At 44.6% G+C, this 26,151-nt stretch overlaps 1 protein-coding gene across 3 annotated transcripts in view; it reads right to left on the bottom strand.

Annotated features, from left to right (window-relative positions):
• The window catches only part of Nlrp12 (NLR family pyrin domain containing 12), a 28,161-nt gene extending 2,806 nt beyond the window's left edge, over positions 1-25,355 (bottom strand). The window contains exons 1-10 of one of the 3 annotated variants that reach the window (XM_028775081.1): positions 24,915-25,355; positions 18,983-19,063; positions 13,858-15,535; positions 13,211-13,220; positions 9,471-9,637; positions 7,729-7,899; positions 6,734-6,904; positions 4,886-5,056; positions 3,156-3,326; positions 199-369 (exon numbers count right to left, since the gene is read on the bottom strand). In XM_028775081.1, coding sequence (XP_028630914.1) covers positions 199-369; positions 3,156-3,326; positions 4,886-5,056; positions 6,734-6,904; positions 7,729-7,899; positions 9,471-9,637; positions 13,211-13,220; positions 13,858-15,535; positions 18,983-19,063; positions 24,915-25,203 — 3,080 coding nt within the window. In that variant the 5' untranslated portion in view covers positions 25,204-25,355. Of the gene's footprint in view, positions 1-198; positions 370-3,155; positions 3,327-4,885; positions 5,057-6,733; positions 6,905-7,728; positions 7,900-9,470; positions 9,642-13,210; positions 13,221-13,854; positions 15,536-18,982; positions 19,064-24,914 lie in introns of all 3 variants that reach the window. The other 2 variants (XM_028775080.1, XM_028775082.1) reach the window with 2 other exon arrangements.
• Between the last annotated feature and the right edge of the window lie 796 nt (positions 25,356-26,151).

Raw genomic sequence — 26,151 nt, 5'->3', positions numbered from 1 at the left:
CTCTCTCTCTCTCTCTCTCTCTCTCTCTCTCTCTCTCTCTCTCTCTCTCTCCTCTCTCTCCCCACCACCCCACCCCACCCCCAGAGTTATTTATCCACTTTTTATGCTTCTCAATGGTTTGGTATTCCTACCCCAAAATCTGAGCTCAGCATTCCCACATCCTCCTTTTTCCCCAAGAAATCAGTATTCATCTCTCACCACAGGACTCGAAGCTTGCAGCCAGGATGCCTAAGCCTCTTGCACAGGTGCCTGACACCTGTGTCCCCCAGAGCGTTGTTGGTCAAATAAAGCTCATTCAGAGTCTGGTTGATTCCCAGGATGGAAGCAAGGTCCTCACATGCTTTGGATGTAAGGCCACAGCTATCCAGCCTACAGAAGAAAAGCTGAAGGTATATGAGGCATCCTTTTCAGTTTACTTTTTTTTTTTTTTTTTTGGTTTTTCGAGACAGGGTTTCTCTGTGTAGCCCTGGCTGTCCTGGAACTCACTCTGTAGACCAGGCTGGCCTCGAACTCAGAAATCTGCCTGCCTCTACCTCCCAAGTGCTGGGATTAAAGGCGTGCGCCACCACCGCCCAGCTTCAGTTGACATTTTTTGAAAACATTTATCTATTATGCATAAATTAGACAGTGTTCTGCCTGCTTGTATGCCTGCAGGCCAGAAGAGGGCACCAGATCTCATTATAGATGGTTATAAGCCACCATGTGGTTGCTGCGAATTGAACTCAGTATCTTTACAAGAGCATCCAGTACTCTGAACCTCTGAGCCATCTCTCCAGCCCTGTTGACCTTGTTTAAAGGAAACTGTCATGAACCTATCCAGTGGTTGCTGGACACATTCCTTAGTGAGTGGTGTAGCACTTAGTCAGCAGTCACCCCACCATGCTCATGCAGGGTTCTAATTAGCTCCAGTGTGCCACACACAAAAAGATTAAGAGGGGCTGGAGTGATGGCTCAGCAGTTGAGAGCATTTGTAGCTCTTGGGTTTAAACCAGATGTGGTGGTACACACCTTTAATCCCAGCACTTGGTGGGCAGAGGCAGTTAGATCTCTAAGTTCAATGCTACCCTGGTCTACAAAGCAAAGATTTGGGGTTGTTTCAAGCTCCTGCTATCCCTTTCCATCCTGTCACCAAATCAGACCCTATTCTTTGGAACAGTAAGCCAGAATAAACCCATTTTTCTGTAAGTTGCTTTTGATCAGGGTGTCTTATCACAACAACAGAAAAATAGTACAAGTTATAATAATGTGAGTTATTATATATAGATTGGATCCTCATGTACTTTGGAGCCAAGGATCAAACATTTCCTTTTGTGATTAATTGTTCCTCAATTTTAGTCTAGAGCCAAATTTGGCCTCATAGAGAAGAGGTAGGGATTGTGCCAGCCCTCAGTGGTTCCCTGTCTCCAAAGAACACATCTTTGACCATGTCAGCTCAGTCGGTCCACAGGTTCTCTAGGGCAGGAGCGAGGATTAAAAAGAAAGAGACAATTAGACAACACTATAGCATGACCCCAGCCAGTTCTGAGGCTGAATCCGGTTTATTTTTTTTCCCAATCTTCTTTTATACTATTTTAATTACATGCATGTAATAAGGTCAGTTCTAGGTTAAGGAATAAGCAAGGCAATAAACAAAGTCCCACAATAGCTGTTTTTAAGGGTTATCAGGATGACCAAGATATCTGAGCCTGCTTCCCTGTCCTAGCCCAAAGTCATAAAGCCTACTTCTTTGTTCTAGCTCAAAATCAGATTCCTACTTGAGCTTACTTCCTTGTCCTGGCCCAATGACAAATTCCTGCCAAGTTTCCAGAAGTGGCCTCTCCACAGATCTGTAAACAATGAGTCTTAATATGTTCAGCTTGTTAAGGATGTGGATTTGGAAGCCTGAGAGTAGTGACGCACACCTTTAATCCCATCACTTGGGAGGCAGAGGCAGGCAGATCTCAAAGTTCGAGGCCAGCCTGGTCTATAGAGTGAGTTCCAGGGCAGTCAAGGTTAAACAGTGAAACCCTGTCTCAAAAATGACAATGTGTTTGGGACCAAACAGAACAGCAAGGACCCTGCCATGAAGCAGGGTTAGCCTGAGAGTGGAGCCAATGTAATAAGAGATCAGAATAACCCAAAATCCAAAAGCCAAAACTGGAAAGATGGCTCAGTGGCTAAGCCTGTTATTCCAGAGAACCCAAGTTTGGTTTCCAGTCCTGATTTGTTGGTTCACAACATGTAACAGGTACTCCCGAGGATCTGAGGTCATAATCTGGCCTCTGTGGACACACCCAGGCCAAGATGTACGTATGCATAGATAAAAATCAAATAATTTTCAAATTTTTTAATCTAAATCAAATTCCCAGATCAAGCCGTGCATGAAGGCAGATCCTTTTTGTTACACAAGTTAATAAATGCCTTTTTTCAGGAAAACTCTAAACAGCCTCAAAAGTGCATCACCTGTTTGCTTGTTTTGGTTTGTTTTTGGATTTTGGGTGGGAGATGCTATTCTTTCTTCAGTTCTTTTTTTTTGTTTGTTTTTTTTCGAGACAGGGTTTCTCTGTGTAGCCCTGGCTGTCCTGGAACTCACTCTGTAGACCAGGCTGGCCTCGAACTCAGAAATCTGCCTGCCTCTGCCTCCCAAGTGCTGGGATTAAAGGCTTCAGTTCTATTTCTTTACTGTGCTTCCTGCTATAGTGATTTTGTGTGTGTGTGTGTGTGTGTGTGTGTGTGGTGTCAGGACACACATGAAGGAGTTGATCCTCTACCATGTGAGTCTGAAAGGAGCAAACAGAGTTTGTCAAAGCCATCAAAGATTTAACCCCATTGGCCTTGCACACTTTTTGTTAAAGTCAGAATTGTATATAGCCCAGGATGGCCTCAAAATCAACCTTCTGGTCTTCCTGCCTTTCATCGTCCAAATGCCATGATTACAGGGAAGAGCTATCAGACTCAATTTGTGCAGTTCTAGGGTTGGAACCTGTGCTTCCTACAAGTGAGACAGAGAATTTGGGGGCTGAGTCACCTCCCCAAACCAAATGTTGTCTTTTCATTTACGTTTGGATTTTTCAAAGAAAGGGGAAAGGGGCACAGAAACAAAAGGAAAAGCTGTTGCCTCCATTAACATTCCCACCCTTTCCCTCTCCCCCCTCCCAAGGAAAAAAAATTCTCACCACAGCTTCTGGAGTCTGCATGTCTGGTGCCTCAGGCCTTCCCCCAGGAGCCACAGGCCTCTGTCTCCCAAGTCATTGAAGCTCAGGTCCAGCTCTCTGAGGCATGTGTTGACCTGGAGCACACTGGCAATCCCTGCACACGCGTCTGAGCCCAGTCGACAAATGCCCAACCTAGAGGTAGGCCAAGCTGAGTTTGCCCTGTACCTTTTGGTAATGTCATCAGGGCTGGGATAAAAGTGCCAAATTTACACTGGTGCAGGGTGGGTGCAAATGCTGGGTGCAGGGATATGGCTTTGCCTACTTTTGAAAGAGAAAAGAGAAGGCAGAGAGGAAGATAGGACAGAAAGCAAAGGCCCAGGTAGAATGAAACTCAGAAAAATACAAAATAAATAAGAACAGGAGATGGGCTAGAGATATAGCTCAGCACTAACAAGCAGTGGTTCGATGACCAGCACCCATGTGATAGCTCACAACTGACAGTAACTCCAATCCCAGGGAGTCTAAATCCCTCTTCTAGCCTCTGTGGGTACTAGGCATGTATGTTGCCATACACCTACATGTGGCCAATAAGCCAAATATGTAGTTTTTTAAAAAAAAATTTATTTATTTTTTTTTAAAGAAAAGGTGGGGTGGGGTGGTGTTCATTTGCTAGAGTACTTGCCTAATACACACCCTGGACTCCATCCCTAGTATTTGGGGTGTGGCATTGCCTGTCTGTGGTCATTATTCTTGGGAAATCAAGTATACAGGAGTTCAACGTTGACCTGTGCTGCAGAGCAAGTAGCCTGAGCTACCTCAAACCCTGTCTCCAAAACCAAAATGAAACAGAAAAGTAGAGGGGGCGTCCTGCTACAGAGATGGTTAAGAGCACTTGCTTCTTTTATAAAGGGCCCCAGTTTGGTTCTTAGCACCCATGCTGGGCAGGCAGCAGTACACAACAGAGGATGTGAGATCTTCTTGCTCTGAGCACACATGCAAACATGTGGCACACACTCACACAGGCATGAGAGTGAAAATATCTGTAAAAAAAAATTTCTTTTTGGAGGGCTGGAGAGATGGCTCAGAGATTAAGAGTCCTGACTGCTCTTTCAGAGGTCCTGAGTTCAATTTCCAGCAACCGCATGGTGGCTCACAACCATCTGTAATGAGATCTGATGTCCTCTTCTGGTGTGTCTGAGGATAGCTACAGTGTGCTCATATACATAAAATAGATAATTCTTTTTTTTTTTTTTTTTTTTTTTTTTTTTTAGGGGGTTTTTCTTTGTGTAGTCCTAGCTGTCCTGGAATTCATTCTGTAAACCAGGCTGGTCTTGAACTCAGAAATCTGCCTGCCTCTGCCTGTTTGTTCTGTTTTTTTTTTCCTGCCTCAGACTTCTGCTTTGGGTTCCCTCAATAATGAATGAACTATAACCAGAAAGCTAAAATAAACCCTTGCCTTCCAAAGTCACGTTGGTCATGATGTTTATCACAGTAACAGAAAACAAACTAGAACAGAGGGTACATTTTGGTCAGTGGTGTTTGTTCTGAGACCTGAAGGGTTAGCCAATCTTCCCTGGAAATGAGGTAGACAGGAGGGCAGAAGGGCAATTTCAGGGAATGTCAGTGGTTTGTATAAAGAAAGGCCCTGTACCAAGAAATCTTGAAAGATGCTGTGTGTGGAGCAGGTAAGGAAATGGGAGGTACCACGACCTCAGTGCCAGAGAAGAGAGAACTAGGCTGATCACACTCACCGGAGGGTCTGGAGTTTGCAGTCTGGATGCCTGAGGCCCTCACACAGCAGAAGCACCCCAGAATCCCCAAGGTCATTCAGACCTAGGTCTAGCTCCATCAGGCTCTGGTTCATTTTGAGAGTAGAGGCCAGATCTTCACAGGAAGCTTGTCCAAGGTGGCAGATCTTCAGCCTACATAACATCCAGCTCAGTAAGCATGATGCGAGCCTCGGGGGGGGGGGGGGGGGAGGGGACTAAATTTATCTTCTGTCCTATTTTCAGACTTAAATGTCCTCAGCAAGCTGTGTGGCACATACCTGTGACACCCACTGGCATTTTGTAGACAGAGGCAGGAGGATGCTCCATTAGAGACTAGCCTGGGTACATAGTAAGACTCCGTCTCAAGCTAGGGGTGTAGCTCAGTAGTAGGACACTTGCTTGACTTGCTTGATACATGCAAAGTTCTGGGTTTGATTCCCAGAATCACCAAAAAGCCAAACGAACAAACAAACAAAAACCCAACAACAACAACAAATCCAACCAAAACAAAATAAAACCCCAAGGAAAACACAAAAACAAAAACTGTTCAAGATGACAAATAATGATATTATGTGTATCAGAATATATATATGGATTTTTCAAATTATACTTAAAAATATTTTGTGATATCAAATGTAGTAGTGCACACACACCTTTAATCCTAAATCCTAGCATACAGAAATCAGAGACAGATGGAATCCCTGTTGAGCTCAAGTCCAATCTAGTCTATGTATCAAATTTCAGGTTAGTTAAAGACACAGAATGAGACCCTGTCTCAAAAAATATTTTGTGAGGTCGGGCGGTGGTGATGCACCCCTTTAATCCCAGCACTTGGGAGGCAGAGGCAGGCGGATTTCTGAGTTTGAGAGTTCAAGGCCAGCCTGGTCTACAGAGTGAGTTCCAGGACAGCCCAGGCTATACAGAGAAACCCTGTCTCGAAAAAACAAAAACGAAAAAAAAAATATATACATACATCATATATATATGATGTATGTGTGTAGATGCCCACAGCAACAAGTGCTCTTAACTACTGAGCCATGTCTCTAGCCCTTGAGGTTTGTATTTTTTGTTTGTTTGTTTGTTTGTTTGTTGTAGGAACCCATTGTGGGCAGAGTTATAGGACATCTTGCAAGACTCATCTTTCTCCTTGCATAGTATGGACCTCTGGCACTAAACTCAGGTTGACAGGCTTGGTGACAGGTGCCTTTACCCTGAACTACCTCGTGAGCTCCTACAGGTAGTTTTTTTTAGTAAGACTTGTTTTTATTGGGTAAAACAAATAAGACTGGCATATGCATCGTGTTTTTGATGTCAGCACTTTGGGGTTATGTCTGCGAAGATCAGGTTTCTATTTCCTCAGTAATAATCCAGGCCATTGAATTCAGTCATCAGGCTTGATAGCAAGGGCTTTTACCTGCTGAGCCATCCTTCTGGCCCCTGCTGTCAAATATTATTATTATCATTATTATTATTAATTATTATTTTATGGGAGTAGAGAGATGGGTTTGAGGTTAAGAGCACTGGCTGCTCTTCCAGTTCCAAGATCCCCTGGGACTGGCTTTACTGAAGTTGTGATTGTCATGTGGACACTGGGAACTGACCCAAGGTCCTTTTGTGAAACCAACATGGGTTCTTAACCTCTGAGCCAACTTTTCAGTTCCCTTTTATTTCAGGCTTGAGTAAGAAGCCAAGGGCCTGGAAACACCTCATTGGCAACAGCCCTGCCTCAGCACTCTGAGTACTAGGATGAAATGTAACACCTGGTTTATTTGTCTACTTTGAGTCAACACAGACAGAACTGCCCTCTGAGCTGGCCCCGGAAGAACTCACCACAAGGTCCGAAGCCTGCAGACTGGGTGCTTCAGCCCTTGACACAATAACTTCAGCCCCAAATCCTCCAAGGGGTTTCCTGTCAGATCCAGTTCTACCAGATGTGAGTTGCTGCTGAGAACAGAGGCCAACACTCGGCCAGCTGCAGCCTCCAGCAGACACTTCCTCAGCCTAGGAGGGAGAAGGTGAAGAGGCCATTATGTTCTGTGTAGTCACCCAACATGAACCTATGTAGTTTTTTTCTCTTCCCTATGTAGTTGGGTTGGGTTGATTTGGTTGGTTGGTTGGTTTTGTTTATTGAGACAGAGTCTAAGTAGACGGGATAGCCTTGAACTTGTAGAGATCCACCTGCCTCTACCTCCCAAGTGCTGGAATTAAAGGTATGTGCCATCACACCAGGCCTGAAATAATTTTTAAAGAATCTATTGGCACTGGGTATGGTCATGTACCCCTTTAATTTTAGCATTGGGGAGTCAGAGGCACACAAACCTCTATAAGTGCAAAGTCAGCTTGGTCTACACAGCAAGTGCAAATCAGGAAGGGCTACACAGTGAGACCCTGTCTCAAAAGTTCAAAACTGAAGACAAAAACAAACAAACAAAAATCTATTTTGTTTAAAATGAACCTTTTGGGGATAGTAAGGAAAAGCGGGCTGTGTTTGATCTGTGCGTGTGATATACATATCGAAATATCACACGGAAGGCACACTCCCAGCATACAGATAACAGAACGGGGAGTTCAAAACCAGCCTATGCTACATAGCCAGTTTGAGGCCAACCTGGGCTACCTGAGACCCTGTCTTAATAAATTGAGAGAGAAAGAACAGGGGTAGAGGTGGGGGAAGAGGCAAGGAACCTCAGGAATATGTACAATTCACATATGCTAATGGGATTTAAAGAGGAGGGGGAGGAGCCCAAGGAGGACAAGCAGAAGGAGAAGGGAGGGGGGAGGAGCAGGAGCATAAGGAGAAGCACGCCTAGTGCAGACCCACTCACTGGATCATCTGCAGCCTACACCTGGGGTGCTGCAGCCCCTCACAGAGCAGTTCCAGGCCTAGCACCCCAAGGCTGTTGCCGCTGAGGTCCAGCCTGATTAAATTCCTATTGGCGATGACAGCTGCAGCGAGGTCCTGGCAGGCTGACGTGGAGATCTGACACCTCTTTAGCCTTAGGGGGAAAGGAAGGCAGAGCAAGTCATTTACTCAGTGGCTGTTCTGGAATATTCTCTGCTTGACATTTGTCCCTCTTTTTAAAGGTTACACATGCCTCTCCATCCCCCCTTTATTTTTGTTTGGATCTTTCTTTCTTTCTTTCTTTCTTTCTTTCTTTCTTTCTTTCTTTCTTTCTTTCTTTCTTTCTTTCCTTTCTTTCTTTCTTTCTCTCTTTCTTTCCCTTGAGACAGGATTTCTCTGTGTAGCCCTGGCTGTCCTGGAACTTGCTATGCAGAGAAAACTGGCCTCAGCCTCAAACTCTGTAGACTGCTTGGCTCTGCCTCCCAAGTCGGGGGTGGGGTGGAGGTGGGGTGGGGGGGATTAAAGCCATGTGCCACTACACCTGGGTTGTTTCTCCCCTTTTTATCTGATATAAAATAAAGGAGAAGTTCCCAGCTCAGTGGCAGAGACATTAAATTGCACATTTGTAGTCCTGGGTTTCTGTCCTGAGGACAAAGAAAAATATGATAGCAACTAAGGCTTGGGTGATAGTGGTCTAGTATGGAGTTTTTTTGAATCAAAAAAAAAAAAATACTGTAGGGGCTAGATACATGGCTCAGTGTGTAAAGTGAAGACCTGGGTTTTATCCCCAGCACCCCAGGGAAAATCTGGAGGTGACTCAGTCGTAGAGCCCCTGCCTAGAATCACCCAGTGAGAGGTTGTGATGTGACTTGGTGGTAGAGCTCCTGCCTAGAATTGCCCAGTAGTGGGGCCTGGAGAGTGACACAGTGGTACAGCCCCTTCACAGAGGAGGCTGAGGCAAGTGGATTCCAGGAGTAATCTCCAGGCTCAGTTTTAAGAGCTTGCTTCAAAATATAAGGCTGTAGGGCTGAAGAGAAGACTCACTGGTTAAGAGCACAAACTGCTCTTGCACAGGACACAAGTTCTATTCCCAGTACGCCTGTCAGGTATCAGGCAGTTCACAAGTGCTTGTAAATCTAGTTCCAGGTGATCTAATGTCCGTCTGTGCTCTTCGTATGCAGACACACATATAAATAAATTTAATAATAATAATAATAATAATAATAATAAATGTTTTAAAGGCTGTAACCCTAGCATAGAATCACACCTTTAATCCCAGCAATATGGAAAGATGGTGGGGCAGGGGGAAGACAGGAAGTGGAGGCCATGCTGGCTTATACAGAGAGGTTCAGCCAGGGCTGCATAGCAAAGCCCTGCTTTGTTTTGTTTTTTTGTTTTGTGGTTGTTTTAAATGGAAGAAGAGAGTCTAGAGGCTTAGTGGTTAAGAGCACTGGATGATCTTCCAAGCGACTAGGGTTCAATTCTCAGCACCCAAATGGCAGCTCACAACTATCTGTAATTCCTGTTCTGGGGGATCCAACACCCCCACACAGATATACAAAATAAATTATATTTAAAAAAAAAAGTGGTTGAAGAGGCTTTCCTACTGTGGCACACTGCCACAGGAGTCATGGCAAACAGACATCACCCTGTGTGTTCTTAGATGAGTCTTATGGGAGAGGGTGGTGTGGACCATGAGAAACTCATGTTGCAGCCGGGACTCACCTCAGGTTCTGAAGCTTGCAGTTGGCATGCTGGAGGCCTTGACAGAGCAGCCGCACACCCTGGCTGCCCAGGGCATTGCGGTACAAGGCCAGCTCGATGAGGTTTGAGTTGGTGCAGACAGCTGCTGAGAGGTATGCACTGTAGATGTCAGGAAGTATGTTCCTCTCCTGTCTGTGTAAAGGCCAACATGTAGTTTAGTGGTCCATGTAATCATTATGGCTGACACAAGTATTCCATTTAACAACTCAGGAAGCATCTTAGCCTATTTATATAATGTTTTCCCCCTTGCTATTTCCAAGTTTATCTCAAACTCCAAGACTCTTAGATTATTCGTATGTGTGTGTGTTTTGATGGGGGGGGGGGGTTTCCACATGTAGCCCAGGCTGGTCCTGAACTTGTTGTGTACCTTAAACTCCTGATCTTCTGTTCTTTACCTCTCAGTTTCTGGGATTACAGCAGTGTGAGATACCATGCTTGACTTCAGACACACAGTTCTTTTCTTTCTTTATTTTGTCCTTTTTTTTTTTTCTTACCTCCCTTCCCTGTGTGTGTGTGTGTCTGTTTTGTTTTGAAGCAGGGTCTCACTGTTTAACTCTGGCTGTCCTAGAACTTACTGTGTAAACCAGGTTGGCCTTGAACTCACAGAGAGAGATCTGCCAGCCTTTGTCTCCTGACAAAGTACTAGGAATAAAAGCACATGCCATTACGACACCTAGTGGTAGGGTCCAAAAATCCAAAATGACCCAAGCAAGCACAAGAGTCCAGCAAAGCAAGATCTTTATTTAAATTAGGCAACAAAACTGACTAGCTAGGGAGAACAGCACAGACTTAGGAGCTGACTGTGTCTTTGAATGTTCATCTTTTTTCTTTTTCTTTTTCTTTTTCTTTTTTTTTTTTTTTGTTTTTCAAGACAGGGTTTCTCTGTGTAGCCCTGGCTGTCCTGGAACTCACTCTGTAGAGCAGGCTGGCCTCGAACTCAGAAATCCACCTGCCTCTGCCACCCAAGTGCTGGGATTAAAGGCGTGCGCCACCACTGCCTGGCTGAATGTTCATCTTAGTATTTTTTTAAAAGATTGTATTTATTTATTTTATGTATATGAGTACACTGTCACTCACTGTCTTCAGACACACCAGAAGAGGACATCAGATCCCATTACAGATGGTTGTGAGCCAACATGTGGTTGTTGGGAATTGAACTCAAGACCTCTGGAAGAGCAGTCAGTGCTCTTAACCACTGAGTCATCTCTCCAGCCCCTTAGTAAAGATAACAATTTTGTTGTTGTTGTTGTTGTTGTTGTACTCAGGCCACTACTGATCAATCAAGGCCACAGAACAGACTCAGGCACTGAACTGCATAACCTTGAGTCAGAATACTACAGAGTTTTAAAAGCTCCCAAACTACAAATATCTGTGCTAACTTATCCTACCAATTGGGATTTTAGGGATGGGGGACTTGTGGTGGTACACTTACCCTGTTCCCATTGGTTGGGTTAATATTCAACTGTGGGAGGTGACTTGCCTAGCATTCATGTTTCAACTTGCCAACCAGGACTGACTCTCTCTCTCTCTCTCTCACTCACACTCTCTCTCTCTCTCTCTCTCTTTCTCTCTCTCTCTGTCAATCAGGATGCCAGTTACCCAGGGAAGTTTTGCCTTTAATCCCAGCACTTGGGAGGCAGAGGCAGGTGGATTTCTGAGTTCGAGGCCAGCCTGGTCTACAGAGTGAGTTCCAAGACAGCCAGGGCTACACAGAGAAACCCTGTCTCGAAAAACCAAAAAAAAAGATTTATTTATTTATTTGTTTGTTTATTATGTATACAGCAGTCTGCCTGCCCATATGTCTGCAGGCCAGAAGAGGGCCACCAGATCTCATTATAGGTGGTTATGAACCACCCACTATGTGGTTGCTGGGAATTGAACTCAGAACCTCTGGAATAACAGCCAATCTTAACTTCTGAGCCATCCATCTCTTCAGCCCCTGAAAAGGTTTGTTACAACAGACTCTTCCTCTCGTGAGCTCAGGTTTAGTACCAGTTAATATTGTTTAAGCAAATGTCCCCGCTCTTGCATTATTGGTATTTTTCTTTTTTTTTTCTTTTTTTCTTTTCTTCTTTTTTTTTTTTTTTTTTTTTTTGGTTTTTTGAGACAGGGTTTCTCTCTGTAGCCCTGGCTGTCCTGGAACTCACTCTTTAGACCAGGCTGGCCTCGAACTCAGAAATTGGCCTGCCTCTGCCTCCCAACTGCTGGGATTAAAGGCATGCGCCACTACCGCCTGGCTGGTATTTTTCTTTCTATACAGACTACCCTGTATGTTTTGGAGACCACCTTGTATGCTGTTTGGATCCTACTGAGTATTTAGAGACTGTTTTAATGTTTTGCTGGAACCACCCTGCCTATGTAGGCCTAGTCTCAGCATCTCCACTTATTGCCACTAGGTGTCAGTAGCACCATCCAGCTTCCCATTGTGACAACAAAAACATTTCCACAGATTTTCTGGATATCTGTCTGGAGGGCCAGAGTGAGACAACAAAATCCTTGGCTGGTGGTTCTGGTGATTCACATTTGTAATCCCAACACCTGAGAGGCTGAGGCAGGAGGATTGATAGTGTGGCCCTGTCAAAACAAGCTGGGCATTGTGGGGCATGCCTGTAGTCCCATACTTGGGAGGTGAGGGCTGGAGGATCAAGGGTTCAATTATTAACTTATCAGCCTCAGCTGCACAGTGAGTTGGAGGCAAACTTGAGCTACAGGAGACCCTGTCTCAGAAAACAGAAGCAGGCCAGTGAGACAGCACAGCAGGAATAAAGCAGAAAACCCACTTCCAAATTTTTTTATTTTCTTTTTTATTTATTTTATTTATTGTTTTTTGCTTTTTTTTTTTTTTTTTTTTTTTTTTTTTAGACAGGTTTTCTCTGTGTATGGCCCCAGAACTGTCAACTGCGTGCCCTGGAACTCTGTAGACCAGGTTGGCCTCTAACTCACAAAGATCCTCTTATCTCAGGCCCTTCCCACACCCACCCCACCCCCAATCCCCATGGCAAAAGTGGGGACATACACATACACAGAGATAGAGAGACAGAGAAACACACACACACACAGTGAGAGAGAGAGACAGAGACAGACAAGCAGAGAGACATAAACATAGAAACAAGGAGACACAGACACACAGAGAGAACACACAGAGACACACGTAGAGTCAGACATAGACATACAGAGAGACATAGGCATGCATATACACAGAGACAGAGTCACACAGAGAGAAAGAGGCACACACAGATACTAAAATTGAATAAAATAAAATGTAAGGGTTAGTGGGATGGCTCAGTTGGGTAAAGATTCTTGCCAACGAGCCTCATGACCTGAGTTCAATCCCTGAGACTCACAAATTGTCCCTGACCCGAATCCCCATGCCATGACACAGCACCCATAGACATGCATACAAAATAAAATGAATGTAATAAAAGCTGTAAAATAAAACAAAAATTTAAATCCCCAAACCACTGAGGTATGGCTCAGTTGTTAAGAACTCTTCTAGAGGGCCTGAGTTCAGTTTCCAGCACCCACATCAGCTCACAACTGCCTGTAACTCCAGTTCCTGGGGACCCAACGCCCTCTTCTGACACTTATACTCAAGTGCACACACCTACACACACACACACACATGCATGCACACAATTAAATAAGATAATGACTGGAGAGATGGCGCAGTGGTTAAGAGAGCTTGCTTGTTGCTCTCCCACAGGATCTAACCTGTTCCCAGCACTCATGTCTAGTGGCTCATAATGGTTCTAGCTCTAGGGGATCTGTTGCCCTCTTCTGGCTTGCTTGAGTACCTGCATATACATCACACAGACACACACACACAGACACACACACACAGACACACACACATACATATATACATATACATATATATATCAATTTAATTTTTTTGGTTTTGTTTTGTTTTTCAAGACAGGGTTTCTCTGTGTAGCCCTGGCTGTCCTGGAACTCACTCTGTAGACCAGGCTGGCCTCAAACTCAGAAATCCGCCTGTCTCTGCCTCCCAAGTGCTGGGATTAAAGGCGTGAGCCATCATCGCCCGGCCTTAAAAATATTTTTAATGAAAATATTTTTTAAAAGTCCCCAAGCAAAGCTGAGCAGTGGTGGTACACACCTTTAATCCCAGGGAGGCAGAGGCAGGTGGAACTCTGTGAGTTCAGGTCTAACCTGGTCTTCAGAGATAGATAGATAGATAGATAGATAGATAGATAGATAGATAGATAGATAGATAGATAGATATCCTCAAGCAAAACAAAAGCTCCTACCCCTCCCCAAATCGCCTCAGTTGAAAAGCACAGATTAAAGGCATTAAATTGGAGCACTGTTCCCCAAGAGCACTTACGACTGTGCGGACTGAGTCTGGGCTCCGGAAGGTTCTGGTGGGTCATCCTCTGTGCCTGTATTATAGGCACTCCCATACAAATGAAGCACCTCTGTGCTTCTGCAGTACCTCACACAAAACGAGCAGACCATGTGCTCCATCTTTGTTGAGATGTTTCTGACTACAACCACTTGAAAGTGGCTCAGAGCCTGCTGGATAAAGTCCTCCTCCTGGATCTCATACAGGCAGCCGAGTAGCTCCAGGGAGCCATGCTGCAGGGTGGAGCCTTCGCTTTGAGCCTTGTTTTGGATCCATGCCAACGCTTCCTCCTTGACCTGAGGGGAGATGGTCCAGCCGAGATTCCTCTCGAGGTAGCATCTCATCTCTTCATTGAGGAGGCCAAACAGGAAGCGCACCGTGAGGGCCAAGAAGTTCCTTTCCGAGAAACCATACTCAGCCAGCGCCCTCCTCACCGCCTCTCTGCCATGCAGTGCACAGTACATGGCTGCGAAGAATTCCTGGAAACTCAAGTGGATGAAGCTGTAGAATTTCTCACACTTGATGCCCTTCTGGAATATGTTCACGTTGAGGAAAGTGGAGACATCTGCTCCATCTAGGCCGTGTTTCCCAAGATCCTGTTCGTCAAATAGAATCTTCTGATTCCAGAGACCCTCTGCAGCCAGAGAGACCAGGCCTCTCTGGTTGGCTGGGACTTTGAAAGTTGGGGTCCCTGGCTTGGGCTGCATCAAGCTCAGAAGGTAGAACATATAAACCGCTGTGGTGGTCCTAGATGTTTGTCTTAAAAGCTCCCCACTTTCCAGCTGCTGCTTTAGGCAGGTGCAGACCACCCAAGACACCATGGGAACAAAACACATGGTAAAGAGGGGCTCATAGTCCATCATGAAGCTAAACACTTGGCTTGCTTGTCCAGTGTTGTGGAAATATCTGTAGAAATATTCCTTCCTCTCTGCCTCAGAGAAGCCTAGGATCTCCACATGCCTGGGGTGTTCCAGCAAGCCATGCAGCTTCTCCAGTGCACAGGGTCGTGTGGTGATGAGCAAAGAGAGCTGGGGCAGAAGCAACCTCCGAATCAGACTTCCGAGGAGGAGTTCAGTGGGTCGTTTCTCCTCCCAGCAGAGGCACCAGGGACCCTGAGCATCATGGAAAGAAGGATGGAGCTTATCGAAGCCATCAATGATGAATAGGAGACGATCAGGAGCCCGAATGAGGTCCTCGAGGGGTGCACCTCGCTCTGGCCAGCAGCTGGAGATAAGGTCCTGTACGCTGCACTGGGTGTGGCTTCTGTTCAACTCCTTGCAGCTGATATAGAAGACAAAATCGAACCGACCTTGGAAGAGCCTCCCATCGGCCCAGTCCAACATCACTTTGTGGGCCAGCATGGACTTCCCCATCCCTGCTGCCCCTTGTAATACCACCGTGCGTGGTGGCTCAGGGCGTTCTTCGTCTGGCTCAAAGAGGGTCTCCATTTGGATAGGGCTAGCCTGGTGGCTCCTGGTTCTGGAGTGTCCCCACCCTATATCCAGAAGTTTTTCCTGTGCCCAGATAGGATTTGCGTGTTCCTTTACTAGGAGAAGCCGAGTGTACCGATGGCTCAGGTTGACACATTCGCCTAGTCGTGCATTGCGGTCTTCCATTAGACGGAATTTCCTTCGGACATAGTCTTTGTAGGTTGTCTGGGGATCTAGCAGAGAGAAAGGAAAGGTCAGTGGCATAGCCGTTTGCAACTTTTTGAGAAAATTTTTATTTTTAATTTAATTTGCACTTTTTAATGCATATGGGTGCTTTATTCAAATACCTGCAGAGGCCAAAGGCGTTGGACCCTGGGACGGAAGTTACAGATTTGCTATGTGGGTGCTGATAATCAAACTCAGATCCTCTGGAACTTCAACCACTGCTCTTAACTGCTGAATCATCTCTCCAGGCCCTGTTTTTATTTTTGAGCTATGTGTATGTGCACATGCACACGGAGTGCCCAGAGAGGCCAGCGAAGGGTTTTGAATCCCTGGCACTGGAGTTAAGGGTTGTCAGGAACTATCTGATGTGAGTGCTGGCATCTACCTTCCAGCTCTGTCCTCTGATAGAGCAGTAAACTTTCTTAATCAGTGAGCCATCTCTCTGATCCCAGTATTTTCCCCCTTGAAACAGGGTTTCATGTAGCCCAGGTTGGCCTCAGACTTGCTATATGTTCAAAGATGACTTTTGATCTTCCTGTCAATACCCCACACGTGCTGGGGTTCCAGCCCTGTGCCACCACATCCAATTCATGTGATGCCGGGGACTGAACACAGGATTTCATGGATGCTAGGCAAGTTCTCAAACAACTGAGCTACATACCTCACCCCCTTCACTTTCTGTTGTTTGTTTGAGAGGAGTTTCATATTGTCACACTGACTGCAAACTAGCTGTATAGCCAGGGACAACCTTGAACCACTGAACCTGTTGCTTCTGCTTTTCTAGTTCTGGGAATTACGGGCACAAGCCACTTTGCCTTCTTTCCTGCCTTCCTTCCTTCCTTCCTTCCTTCCTTCCTTCCTTCCTTCCTTTTTTTTTTTTTTGTTTGTTTGTTTGGTTGGTTGGTTGGTTTTTTTGAGACAGGGTTTCTCTGAATAGCCTTGGCTGTCCTGGAACTCACTCTGTAGACCAGGCTGGCCTCAAACTCAGAAATCCGCCTGCCTCTGCTTCCCAAGTGCTGGGATTAAAGGCATGCGCCACCACTGCCCGACTCCTTCCTTCCTTCCTTTCTTCCTTTCTTTCTTTCCTTCTTTCTCTCTCTCTCTCTCTCTCTCTCTCTCTTTCTTTCTTTCTTTTTCTTCAGCAATAGTCTTTCTCTTTAATTCAGACTGGTTTCTAACTTTTCTTCATTCCCCTGCCTCAATACCCCCCACTCCCTACCCCAAGCCCTGCAAGCCCTGTGATTACTAGGGTAAGCCACCACTCCCAGATGTTATCAGCAGATCACAATGAATTCAACGACTGCCAAGCATGGTCTATTGGCTACTTGTTCTTCCGGTTGAGGAACTGTTGAGCTAGGTCCTCAGAACAGTTTCTAGCTGCAATCCGAGAACCCTTCTCCTGGGAAGTTGAGGCATTCAAGTGTACATATTCTGTGTACATATTCTGTGTACATATTCAAGTGTACACATTCTGTGAGTACATATTCCTTGTGTCTGTTGTACAGCAATTGATTCTTCTGACTTAAAACATGTCTTCCCCAAGAGAACTCATAAGTCCCAAATGATTGATTTCTCTGTCTTGAAACATGTCTTCCTGGAGAGAGATTTATAAGACTTGGAGCTAATGACACTAGACTCAAAAAGTTCGTGAAATTTACAAGGCTCATGAAACTCCAAAAGTTCCAGAGTTCATAAGGCCTCTCCCTAAGTTTATGTAAGCAATGAACAGTTGCTGGAGAAGAGATGCTTCAGGAGCTCCATATCAGTTGAACAGGGATTTTCTGGGATGCAGCATTTGAGAATCACGAGGTGTAGGGGGTGGGGTGGGGGGGAGGGCATGTGCTAGAGAGATGATTTAGCAGTTGGGGATGTGTAATGTTGTTTGAGAGGGCTTCTACAAGCAGTCCAAACTAAGTGTAAGCTTGCTACAATCTATCTGCTTTGGCCTCCTGAGTCACTGAGATTACAGGCAACTCACCCAGCTCCTTCCCTTTCTGCTCCTAAACTGTGATTTGTTTGTGAGAAGTAGTTTGGTAGCTATCTCACACCCACAAACTAGAAAGTCAAATAGAATAGACTTCAGCTAAGAACCTGTCACCCCAGCACTTGGAAATTAAAGGTGGAAGGGTCAGGAGTTCAAGTCTAGCCTCAGCTCCGTAGTAAGTTCCAGGCCACACAACAAATTAAAAAGTTGACATATGGCTGACATAGAGCAGTTGGTTGAATCAATAAAGTTTGGTTGAGATGGCTCGGTCAGTGAAGGTGCTGGCCACTGAGCTTGCCAACCTGACTTCATTCCCCAGGATTCACACAGCGACCTTCATAGTGTCCTATGATCTTCATTCACACATGCACCAAGGCACACCCTCCACCCTCTGGATACAAAGTAAGTTTATAGAAATCTTTTTTTTTTTTTTTTAAGATTTATTTATTTTATGAATGTGAGTACACAGTTGCTGTGATCAGACACACCAGAAGAGGGCATCAGATCCCATTACAGATGGTTGTGAGCCACCATGTGGTTGCTGGGAATTGAACTCAGGACCTCTGGAAGAGCAATCAGTGCTCTTAACCACTGAGCCATCTCTCCAGCCCACAAAGTAAGTTTAAACGTTTTTAAAGGAGCTAGAGAAATGGCTCAGCGATTAAGAACATGTGCTGCTCTTGCAGACGACCCACTTTGGTTGACAACCACATATAACTCCAATGTCAGGAGATCCAAGGCTTTCCGGCTCATTAGTCATGAATGTGGTACATATACAGGCAAACTCACATAAAATAAAAATAAATATTTTAATTTTTTTTAATTTAAAAGAAGTGAAGTCTTTAATGGTGTTTGTCTACCACATAAACTCTGCATCTATTCACCTTTAAGACTCCTTGCCATATATCAACATTAAATACCATTTCTGGCTGGGCATGATATCAAATGCCTTAATCCCAGTATTTCTGTGAGTTTAAGGCCGGCCTGATCTATATAGTGAGTTCCAGGACAACCAAGGTTATGTAGAAAGCCCCATCTCAAAAAATGTATATAATATAATAAATATAATAGTGTATGGGTTTTTTTTGTTTTTTTTTTTTTGTTTTTTTTGTTTGTTTTGTTTTGTTTTGTTTTGTTTTGTTTTTTCGAGACAGGGTTTCTCTGTGTAGCCCTGGCTGTCCTGGAACTCACTCTGTAGACCAGGCTGGCCTCGAACTCAGAAATCTGCCTGCCTCTGCCTCCCAAGTGCTGGGATTAAAGGCATGCGCCACCACTGCCCGGCAATATTGTATGTTATATATTATATATTAAAAGGAGGAGAGAGGCATATATATATATATATATATATATATATATATATATATATATGTAAATATATATTTATATGCTATTTCTATTCTACCTGCTTTCAGTTGGGATATTGCTTATGTGCAGCTAGTACATCCTAATAGGTACAAGACTCATAGCTTACCTTTTCTTGGAGCATCGGGAGAAACATCCAAAGGGCATGCTGATTGGTTCTCAAGGGAGCATAGACCATTATTCGGAGTGACTGCAAGAAACATTTGGGAGGTCAGCTAGTAATCAATAGTATTATATTTTATTCTCTCTCTCCCTCTCTCTCTCTCTCTCTCTCTCTCTCTCTCTCTCTCTCTCTCTTTCTTTTTATTGCTGGAGAGCATCAAATCCAAGGCCTTGACCATGCTGGGCAAGCACTCTACCACTGAGCTACACTTCCAGCCCTGATATTCATTGTTGTTACATCAAAGTGTGGCTTTGTAGCTCCTGCTCACCATGCTAGAGTATCCAGCACTCACCTCATTGTGTTGTGTTAGAAATGGATAGTCTGATGGTACAGGGGAGAGCGACACACGAAAGACAAATAATGTAATTTCACACACTCGGTGATGAGAGATAGGCCTGAAGTCAAGCAATGAGGAGATGGAATTGTATCTGGGGTAAGACGTTTTTGGAGGTGGCTAGGAAAGAATTTTCTTTAATATGTATAAATATACATATAAATAAATACATACAGAGAGAGAAGAAAGAAAGGAAGAAAGAGAGAGAGAGGAAGGAAGGAAGGAAGGAAGGAAGGAAGGAAGGGAGAGAGAAAGAGAAAGAGAAAGAAAAAAAGGAAGGGAGGGAGGGAGGGAGGGAGGGAGGGAGGGAGGGAGGAAGAAAGAAAGAAAGAAAGAAAGAAGGAAAGAAAGAAAGAAAGAAGAATTTCAGCACTTAGAAGGCAGCGGCAGAAAGACCAGAATTTTAAATCATCCTTTGAGCTGGGCAGTGGTAGCACATGCCTTTAGTCCCAGAACTTGGGAGGCAGAGGCAGGCAGATTTCTGAGTTCTAGGCTAGCCTGGTCTACAGAGTGCGTTCCAGGACAACCAGGGCTACACAGAGAAACCCTGTCTCAAACAAACAAACAAACACTCTTAACCAGTGAGCCATTTTAAATCATCCTTTGTTACAAAGGGCCTTCAAGGCCAGCCTGGAGCACGGAAGTCAGTCTTGAAGCCCACCTCATCTCCCATCCTCACTCCATACAGACAAAATAAGCACAGAGAAAGAAATATAACAGAAATGTACATAGGAAATCTTTTATACACATAAAATATACTTTTCTTCATATACAGACATGTAATTTAATTTTTTTTTTTTAATGAGACAGGGTCCTGTTATATAATGTTGGCTGGGCTAGAGCTATGTAGATCAGACTAACCTTGAACTCAGAGAGATCCATTTGCCTCTTTCCCTGAGGGCTGGGATTAAAGGTGGATGCCATCACACCCAGCAGCTTGGAGATATATGTGTGTGTGTGTCTCCTGATCAGGCTGATAATATATATCCCCTAATCATATATATTATTGTGGGCGTGAGGTATGCATACATAAGGAGTGCGTGGAAGTCAGCGGACAAGCTTGGGAATCAGCTCTTTTTCATTACTATGCGGGTTCTGAGGATGAAACTAGGGTGATCAGATTTGACAGTAGAAGTCACCTGATCCACTGAAGCATCTTCACCGGCCTATGTGTTTGGTTTTTAAGGCATGTGCCATCACTAGGTGCCCTAAGAATATTTTTTTAAAGTGGAAATCTATTACTACAAAGCTCTATCTATCTATCTATCTATCTATCTATCTATCTATCTATCTATCTTTCCATCATCCATCCATGTATTGGGACTTTTGAGATACATTCTTACTATGTACCACAAGCTGTACTGCCCAAGCTGACCTTCAACTTTCAGTAGTCCACCCCCTACCCTACTCCTGTTTAAGTTTCTATAGGTACGTGCCGCCATACCCAGCCTAATCAATAAGTGGTCTAATGAAATGAATACACAGTTTACAAAAGAATAAACACAAATGGCCAATTATTTTTATAAGTGTTAAACTTCCCTAGTCATCAGGGAGAGGCATATTAAAACTATTTTTAGTGACTTGTTTCTATGTGGATTTGTGTGTTGCCCATGCGTGAGTCTGTGCAAGGGTGTCTGATGCCCTGGAACTGGTGCTACAGATAGCTGTGAGCTTCCATGTGGGTGTTGGGAATTGAACCCAGGTCCTCTGGAAAAGCAGCTGGTACTCTTGATCTCTGAGCCATCTTCCCAGCTCCAGTGTTTTGAGATACCACTTTACCACAGTTAGACTGACTCTCATCAATAAATCTGACCACAAATGATGGAGAGGATGGGGAAAGAGGGATCCTTATTCACTGCTGGAGGGAGTGGAAATCGATAAATCCATTGTGGAAATCATTTTAGATGTTCCTGAAAACATTAAAAGTAGAATTACCATATAAGCCAGCTATTCAGCTCCTGGGCATATACTCTGAGAAGTCCGTATCCTTCCATGGAGATACTTGCATTCTGTGTTTATCGCTGCTCTATTTACTATTGCAAGGAAATGGAGCTAATCTGATGTCCACGAAGAGATAAATGGCTAGTGAAAATCTGGTATGTGTATATAACATAAAATTTTATTCAGTGCTAAAGAAAAATGAAATAATGAAAGTTTCAAGAAAATGGATTTAGGATGTAATATATTAATAGATTTAGTTAGACTTATTTAGATATCAGAAAGAAACAATTGCACATCCTCCCTCGTGTCTGGGTCCTAGCCCACATTGTATGTATATATACGTAAAGAGCTGTAAGTATGAGCACAGTGTAACACTTAAAGTCTCAGAGACCCAGACAGGTTCATATTAGATGATGCGGAAGGACAGAGTGCAGGCAAAAGAACTCACAACTCAAGAAGAGGAAGAGACAAAATTGTTTTTCTAGTTTCAATTCTGTCAGTGTTTTCTTTTTTCTGGTGGATAAGTACATTAGAATATAATAGATCGATGAAGTGTAAAACCTTCAGCAAAGCGCCAAGCTTTAGAGTGGTCACTCTAACTATATACAGTACTACTTAGATGTGGCGAGATTAGGGGCTGGGCAAGTGTTTGAGTGGCTTCCTTAACCCATCTGTGTGTGTTTCTTTGTGGGTTCATTACAGTAGAGTGGTTTTTATCATAAGGATATTGTTTTCTCTGCAGGGATGCTAACTACGTGTCAGCCTAGCACAGCTGTTTCAGCTCATCGGTTATGAATCACTGGGCTTTACAGATGTGACTCTGTAGGGCACACTGGCTCACCCTGTAATTCTAGCAATCAGGAGGCTATGGCAGGAGGTTCCTCGTGAGTTTCAGGCTTGCCTAGACTACAGAATGAGACCCTGACTCAAAACAAACAGGGGCTGAGGAGACAATGTCTCGGCAGTTAACATTGCCTATCACCTTTCAAGAGGTTTGCTTCTCAGATCCCACACTGGATGGCTTACAACTGCATGTAACTCCAGCTCCAGGGGATTCACCCTCTTCTGGCCTTTGCATGAACCAACATACTGACCTCCAACTCCATGCACGCATCGATACACATAATTCTTTAAAAAAATTTTTAGCTGCGTGGTGGTGGCGCACGCCTTTAATCCCAGCACTTGGGAGGCAGAGGCAGGCGGATTTCTGAGTTCGAGGCCAGCCTGGTCTACAGAGTGAGTTCCAGGACAGCCAGGGCTACACAGAGAAACCCTGTCTCGAAAAACAAAAAAAACAAAAAACAAAAAAAATTTAAAAATGATCTTAGAGATGGAGAGATGGCCCAGTGGTTAAGAGTACCAACAGAGATCCTGAGCTCAATTCCCAGCAACCACATGGTGGCTCACAACCATCTGTAATGATCTGATGGCCTCTTCTGGTCCATCTGAAGACAGCTACAGTGTATTCATATAAAATATGAGATATTTTATATGAAATTTATTTATTACAAAATAAATAAATCTTTTTTTAAAAAGTGAATTCAATACTCAGTGCTGTTTAATAAAAAAAAAAACTAATAACTTATTGTGGTGACTCATACTTATTATCCTAGCACTCAGGAAGCAACAGGAACACAGGTGTGAGGCCAACCTAGGCTACATAGTAAGAATGTATCTCAAGCCAGGCTGCGGTGGTGCACGCCTTTAATTCCAGCACTTGGGAGGCAGAGGCAGGCGGATTTCTGAGTTCGAGGCCAGCCTGGTCTACAGAGTGAGTTCCAGGACAGCCAGAGCTATACAGAGAAACCCTGTCTCGAAAAACAAAACAAACAAACAAAAAAAATCCAGAAACATGGATGGATGATGGAAAGAAAGATAGACAGACAGACAGATAGGTAGATACATAGAGACAGACAGATAGATAGAGCTTTGTAGTAGATTTTCATTTTAAAAAAATTATTCTTAGGGCACATGATGATGGCACATGCTTTTATCCCAGAACTCAGGAGGCACAGACAAGTGAATCTCTGAATTCAAAACCAGCCTGGTCCACGAAGCGAATTCCAGGATGGCCAGGGCTACACAGATAAACTCAGTCTCCAAAAACAAGCAAAACAAAGCAAATTATTATTTATGTGTATGTGTGTGAGGCTGTATGAGTTTACATGCACTACACACATACAGGTATCTATAGATGCCAGACAACGTTGGATCCCCTGGAAGTAGAGTTGTCCTCTGACTCCACAAACAGGCTGTGACACCCAAGTGCCTGCACTCATTTACATGTGCCATGCATACCCTATCAGCAATAAATAAAAATATTTCTAAAAGACATCAAGGTATGGCTGGAGAGGTGGCTCAGCAGTTAAGAGCACTGACTGCTCTTCCAGTGGTCTCGAGTTCAAGTCCATCACCTATAAAGGAATCGGATGCCCTCTTCTGGCTTGCAGGTGTATATGTAGCAGAGCACTCATACATTAAATCAAAGGTTTTTTGTTTGGTTGGTTGGTTTTTGTTGTTGTTGTTTTTGTTGTTGTTTTCCCCTAAAGAGACGGGGTCTCCCTATGTTCCCCAGGGTGGAGTGCAGTGGCTATTCACAGGCATGATCCCACTACTGACCAGCACGGGAGTTGACCTGCTCCGTTTCCCACCTGGGCCTGCTCACCCCTCCTTAGGCAACCTGGTGTTCCCCCGAGCCCGGGAGATCACCCTATTGATGCTGAACTAAGTGCAGATACTCTATTCACTACAGCCCAGAACTCCTGGACTTAAGCGATCCTCCTGTCTCAGCCTTCCGAGTAGCTGGGACTACAGGTGTGTGCCACTGCGACCAGCACGTTTTTTCAAAAAGACATTGAAGAGGAAAATTCCACCAGACTCCTCCCCTCCTGAAAAAGAAAAGCCACACACAGACAAGGGAGGTCCTCATTCCTGAAGACCAATCAATTAAAAAAGGCACTGTTCTGCCGATCACATTGGGTCTAATGCCCACTACCCTGAGAGACTGTGTAAATGTCAGCTGAACAAGCTGCGTGGGGTCACCTCTCCTTTTGGGATGCAGGATGGCCCCAGCATGCTGGAACATTAAAAATTCCTCTTGCATTTTGCAGCAATCTCTCATCAGCGTGGTTCTCTCAGGGGGTCTCCGGTAAACTAAGGCTCTGCTCACTAGAGTCTTGGAACATCAAAGTAGGAAGAAGACAAAGTTGGGAGAGGAAGAGGTCAACAGGAGTGAGAGGGAGGTAGAGTAATGAGAGGTGTTGGAATCAACATTTACACATAAGAGAATACCAGGGTTAGGGTCAGAGACGTGGTCAAGCCTGGTGACTTGACTTTGATCCCTGGGACCCACATGGTAGAAGGAGACAATGGACTTCGCAAATCTCTCTCTCTCTCTCTCTCTCTCTCTCTCTCTCTCTCTCTCTCACACACACACACACACACACACACACACACATCTCTCTAAAAAAAGGGGGGGGGAGGATTTGTAGATAAAAGATTACAAGGAAAAAGACCACTGGGCTGAAATTTGAATCCAGCTCACAAGTGTAAAGCTAAGAGAATGGGTGTATTCCAGGCTGGGCTCTCCCTCCCCCTCCTTACCCCTCACCAGGTCTTCTCCCTGTCCTCGCTCCCACAGGTCCTTCCTGTGAATCCTCTCAAAGGTGCTGAGAGCCAGAAGCCAAGCCTCCCTTGTCCCCATATGGGCCACCATCAGCTGGGCCATTTCCAGAGGACCAGCCATCTCCATTCGTCCCCAGGGGATCTTGTTCTGGCCCAGTTCCTCTGCAATCCCCAGGTATAATTTGAATTTCTTCAGGTCCCCAGCCTCAAGTTCTTCCAGGTAGGTAGACAGTCGATGGAGGCCATCCCTGGCTGTAGCCGGCAACATGGGGACGAAGTAATGGGGCTAGACGCTCTAACCTTTGTCTAAAAGGACAATAGGCACTGTAGCACACTGCCACGGCCTCATTGACAGGCAAAAGGGAGTGAGTGGTAAAGGAACGAGATTGAGACAGAGGCAAACTCTTTCTAGAAACCACACTCTCAAACCCTTTGCTTCTCTGCTACCTGTTCCTCTCAACGATAGTGTTTGCTTTGAAGATGGGGAAGTTGGTATGAGGTAATCCACCATGCACTTGACTGTAACCATGACACATGTTGAGCAAGCTTCTGCTGTTTTCCCAGCTCCCTTGACAAAACAACCACTCTCTTCTGTCTTTCCATATCTCCTTCTAACTTAGAAAAATGTGTGAAGACAGCCTTGGCCTCTTCCAGGAATATGCATGGGGGCTGGGGAGGTGGCTCAGTGGGGAGAGTGCTTGCCTAGCACCAGTGAAGTCGTGGGTTCTGTCCCACCACTGCATGGAGAAAGTGTGGTGGTGTACTCTCCTATAAGGCCAACAGTTCTGAGGTAGAGGAGGGAGGACCAGAAGTTCAAGGACATACCTGGCTAAATAGTGAGTTCAAAGCTAATTTGGTACGTGTGAGGTTTTGAGAGATGGCATGGCTGCTCATGCCTTCAATCCCAGCACTTGAGAGGCAGAAGCAGGTGATCTCTGTGACTCTAAGGTCAGCCTGATCTACATAGTGAATTCAGTTCAGCCAATGATACATAGTAAGACTGTGTCTTCATTTGTTTGTTTGTTTGTTTTTCTTTTTCGAGACAGGGTTTCTAACTGTGTAGCTTTGATTGTCCTGCAACTTACAGTCTAGATCAAGCTGGCTTCAAACTCACAGAGATCCTCCCACCTTTGTGTGCCACCACTGCAGGGTTGAGATGCTGTCCTTAAAACAAAACAAAACAAAACAAAACAAAACAAAACAAAACAAAACAAAA

Source organism: Grammomys surdaster, unplaced genomic scaffold, assembly GCF_004785775.1.
Source record: "Grammomys surdaster isolate TR1022 unplaced genomic scaffold, NIH_TR_1.0 252, whole genome shotgun sequence".
Taxonomy (NCBI): Eukaryota; Metazoa; Chordata; class Mammalia; order Rodentia; family Muridae; genus Grammomys; species Grammomys surdaster.
This window is presented reverse-complemented; position numbering and strand designations above follow the sequence as displayed.